At 39.7% G+C, this 4,753-nt stretch overlaps 1 protein-coding gene across 1 annotated transcript; it reads right to left on the bottom strand.

The window, feature by feature from the left end:
- Positions 1-344: 344 nt before the first annotated feature.
- On the bottom strand, positions 345-4,302 carry LOC116998856 (myelin P2 protein-like). The gene is made up of 4 exons (XM_033065000.1): positions 4,118-4,302; positions 2,548-2,720; positions 2,183-2,284; positions 345-597 (listed from the first exon to the last, which is right to left on the bottom strand). The coding sequence occupies exons 1-4, from the start codon at positions 4,188-4,190 to the stop codon at positions 547-549; spliced, it is 399 nt and encodes a 132-aa protein (XP_032920891.1). The 5' UTR covers positions 4,191-4,302; the 3' UTR covers positions 345-546.
- Positions 4,303-4,753: the final 451 nt, after the last annotated feature.

Genomic DNA, 4,753 nt, shown 5'->3' on the forward strand with positions numbered 1-4,753 from the left:
TTTTTAGGATGAGTGTGAAACAATGATGCACTAATAAATATATATAACTATAAGGCTACAGTGATACATCATACTGAGAGTAAAAAATTATGTCAAAAACAATTTTCCCTACAGGAACGATTCAGCAATAAAGTATTTTGCTGGAAAACAATGTTGAGTCCAGGAAATTATATTTTTAACACACATCAAAGAAGCAGTGTTAGCCCTCTCTCAGATATGGATTACTTGTGTTTCACCATTTTACTCAGAAATAGTCTGACATTTTGTACAGACACTATCAACAGAAAAGATAGTGACAGTGAAGAAAGTAAATGGAAATCATTCATGTGGAGCCAAACACTCTATTTTCTGTGTTGAGAAGCTTTTATTGGATCACCACAATATTTTGGATTAGTTACACTATGGCTCTGAAATATCAAATTATGATGTAGTCATTTTCCCAGTAAAAGGAAATAAAATAAAGAAGCACAGTGCATGAGGCTTTGGTCACTGAACTAAGCCGAGGTTTTAGAGCCAGTTCCAGTCCGGTGCAGAGAGGGAACTTCTTCACACTCTTTCATAAACTCTAGTGCAGACAACGCCTTTCATGGCATATTCCTAAGGCATAAAGGAAAATATTAATATAAACCTTTTGCTGATAGTAGTTGTGTCTGCTGCAGTAGCATTTGAAGACAATGAAAATCCAGATGTCATGTTTTACATCTCTGCATATTTGCAGAACTTTTAGAGCAAACAGCAAAGCTATTTTTATATTGCAAATAGAGTGTTTCTATTTTAACAGCTTAAAATTTCATTAAGTGGCATTTAATGACAAAAATATTGCAAAATTAAGCTCAGCTTCCACAAACAAATTTACTTTCCTTGATGTTAATGCTGGCTTGTCAGAAATATTAGCCCCATGTAGTTTTTATATCATGGCCCACCAACACTTTCAGATTTTCAAAGTAGTAAGGGTTTTTTGTATAGAAGCAGAAGTAGCCTGGATATTTCAAAGGTCAGGCTTCTGGCCTAAAAAACTTTGCTCTTCTGAATCGCAAAATATTTCTCTTGACCCTCTCACCCCAGTGACCTTCTGTGGTTGCAGATGACTCACAGCCACAGGATGCACGCAACAAAGGCAACAGGATGTTAAAAAAGTACTTCCTTGGTCTGCTAAAGATGAGGAGTCCTCCACAACCCCATATGAGGCCAGGGGCAGACAGCAAGACGCCGACAGAAGAGGCAGCTTACCTCTCTGCTTTATGAAAAGGGTTTAATAATTAGAAAATCTTACTCAGAAATGCAGCCATGAGGGGATGCAAAAACAAATCAACCTACTTACATTCAAGAGAGCTGGAGATGGACTTTTTACAGGGGTGTGTAGTGGCAGGACAAGTGGGAATGGCTTTAAACTGAGAGAGGGGAGGTTTGGATTAGATATTTGGAAGAAATTCTTTACTGTGAGGGTGGTGAGGCACTGGAACACGTTTCCCAGAGAAGCTGTGGGTGCCCCATCCCTGGAAATGTTCAAGGCCAGATTGGATGGGGCTTTAGGCAATCTGGTCTAGTGGAAGGTGTTCTTGTTCGAGACAATGGGTTGGAACTGACTGATCTCTAAGGTTCCTTTCCACCCAAACCACTCTATGATACTATATAACAAAAGACAGTCAGAACAAACTAACATGTAAATGTGTAATTCTGCTGACTTCAAACAAGTTTTCAAAATTAGTTGGACTCCAATATTTAATACATTAATGAGCAAAGTGAAATTTTAATTTTAATAATGACCCTTACAACTGGGGTTCCTGAAATGTTTTATCTCCCTGGCTTGGCCAAGATAGGGAAAAGGAAAGAGCTGTTTCAGGGACAGCAGTACCCTCCCTGCTTGTAAACTTTTGTTTCCATTTCACAGGTTTCTGTTATTTTAAAACCTTATTCCTTTTAAGAACAATAATGTTGAGACTAGTAAGTATGCTCTCAATTTATGGCAGGTCTGACAATATAGTCACTTTAAAGACAAGTTTCTCTATGCAACAACATTTATTTCCTTTCAGCTGTTTTCTAAGCTTGGTTCCCTTTTTGTCTCCTTTAATTGATCTCATTGTCCAAAGAGTAAGCCAAAATTGATAGTCTGTTAAGACAGAACTGTACTGAAGTCTGTATCCTTCTGATCTTTAGCAGCATACAAGGAATGTGAACTTACCACCACCATCTTCCCATCAACAAGTCTTCTCTTTATCGTGGTCTCTTTGCCATTCCACTTCTGCACTTGCACCAATGACCCTTTCTCCATGGTTACAACACTCTGCAAATTCCAAGAGAAAAGTTTCAAACTGTAGGCTGAGCTTTGCAGATTAGAGCAGCAATTCCCTTTACGCTCAGCAAGAGTGCACTCTGGGATAATGGCATGCTCAGTAACATTATATTCAGCACTACACTGTTTCTTCTTTCAGTGCTTTATTTTAATAGTTTGGAAAACTCAAGGTGCACTAAGTGAGTAGGTAAAATTTCCCCTGGTATTCTTCTAGGAGATATTCAGAACACTCAAGAGATCATCAGCCCCTTTACCTTGACTTTCCGGTCATCTGCTGTTGTTTCATCAAACTGCTGGCCCAGTTTGAAAGAGATGGTTGTATTTTTGAAGGTGCTTTCAGTTCTGATGGTCACTATGTCTCCTTTCATACTGATGATCACATCAGGCCTTGACAGGCCACCTAGTTTCCGGGTAGCTAAGCCTACTCCTAGAAATCAGAAACAAACAATCATTACATTCAGAAGCAAGAAACTCAGTATCCTCTCATGATTCTTCAGTGGAAGAATAAAGAAGAGTTTCTTCTTGAATGCTTCAATGCCTGATTTAGATGAAACACTCATTCTTTAGATGAGACACTACTGAGACAAAGGTAGGAATGGGAACCTCAGCATTCACAGGTTGAGGCAGCCCTAGCTAATAAAAGTGCACCTTTAGCAAGAAGTAAAGATATACACAATTATAGAGCTATGCACATTTAGCTAAGGAGAAACGTGGTTGGTTACAAGTAGGCATTAATTTCATATAGGTAGAATAAGTAGAAAAATTCAGAGGAAGAGTCTGGTTTTCATGAAAATTTGCAAAAATCCTTTTAAAAAAATCCTTGACAAATCTGAGAATCTGTACCTTTGTTAATAGCTGCAAGGAAGAAACTGGACACTGAATTGCCAATATGCTGATGCTTGTTCATTAAAACAAAAATCCCATCCCAAAAGCCTTTTGTATTGCCTAGTACTTTCCAGTCCAGTTCATTGTCTAAGGTTGTGAGGCTTGGGGCAAGTAGGAACGAAGCCACTGGTGATGTATTGCTGCTTCATAAAAGCAGAAAAGGGATAGCTGCAGTTAGTGCCTTTGTTAATGCTATGCCATGCTCAGATGAAAAGATCTATAAAAAAGGGTATAAAGTTATCTGCGAAGTATAAAACTATTTGCAGTAATTATTCCATACTAAGCAATTCCATTCAGATGTTCAGAAAAATATCTGCAGCTGGACTTCCTTCCCACTTTCACCCTGTCTAATTAATTAACTGCAATTTTTTTTTATTCAGTCTAACATTTCAAATAAAGGGAATCAGTGAATCATTTATATAGCAAAAACAATGCAGTAGCTGACTGCCTATGCACTTGGCATACAGGAATGAAGCCAGCATTAAAATGAAAAACAATACTTAATTTGTTGCATTCCTGGCGTTCTTCAGTAACAGATAGATTCATTCATAGTATTTAGATGTCTGAAGCTACAGTGTCATGAGACATCAGCTCCATTATATATTATAAATTATCATAAGTCACAAGTTTAATAGTGCAATCAAGAGGAAACATCAAAAAATCTGTATATGCATAGATTTCTCTTGTGACAGAAAAACATATTAGATCAGTTCATATTAGTTAGACGGAAGCAAATTTATAATAGTAATTCACCACCTATGTTTTTTGATTTAGATGCTAAAGAAAAGAAATAAAATTATGTCAGAAGAGCTATTAAGTGCTTTTTTTTGGCCAGAAAGAAGGCACCATCCATGAGCAGAACCTTCCCAAATTAAACTTACTAACAAAAAAAATAAAACCCCAAAAACCACCAAAAAACAAACCCAGAATATTTCTCACCCAATTCTTTCATATAGTCATCAAAATTTTCGCTGGAGATGAGCTTCCAGGTTCCCACAAATCGGTTACACATCGTGCAGGCTTTGTGAGGTGCTGGTTCTGCAGAGAGAGGCAGTGGCCCCAGGAGCTCTTGGTGGCAGTCAGAGACACTGTGTGCCCAGCTGAGATGTAGTGGTCTCCCTTTAAAGAGGTCTGGTCCCTGTGGCACTCGGGGCTGGCCAATAGAGGAGGCAGCACCAGGGAGAGACAATGTGCACCTTGTCCAAGGCAGCTGTGCCAGTTCCAAGGCTCCGGGTGACGCTGCCTTGGCTTCCTTCAGTGAATGCAGTAGGGCACGAGGGGCACGTGGGGATGGGGACGGGGACAGGACAGTACCACTGCACCCCCAGAATGGTCAGGGCACACTGCAGTGGGGTGCCAGCAACAAGAGACAAGTGCAGGAGCACTGCCTCCCTGCAAACTCCAGCTCTGACTGTCCTCCCAGTGCTATTCTCCTGCTACCACCATATGGAACAGAAATCCATAATGACCATCTCATCCAATGCCTGACCAAACCAGAGCTGGCCAAAAGTTACAGCATGTTGTTAAGCCATTGGCCAAATGCCTCTTAGGGGCTTTGACCAGCACTCCATGGAG

The sequence above is a fragment of the Catharus ustulatus genome, chromosome 1 (assembly GCF_009819885.2).
Source record: "Catharus ustulatus isolate bCatUst1 chromosome 1, bCatUst1.pri.v2, whole genome shotgun sequence".
Lineage (NCBI taxonomy): Eukaryota > Metazoa > Chordata > Aves > Passeriformes > Turdidae > Catharus > Catharus ustulatus.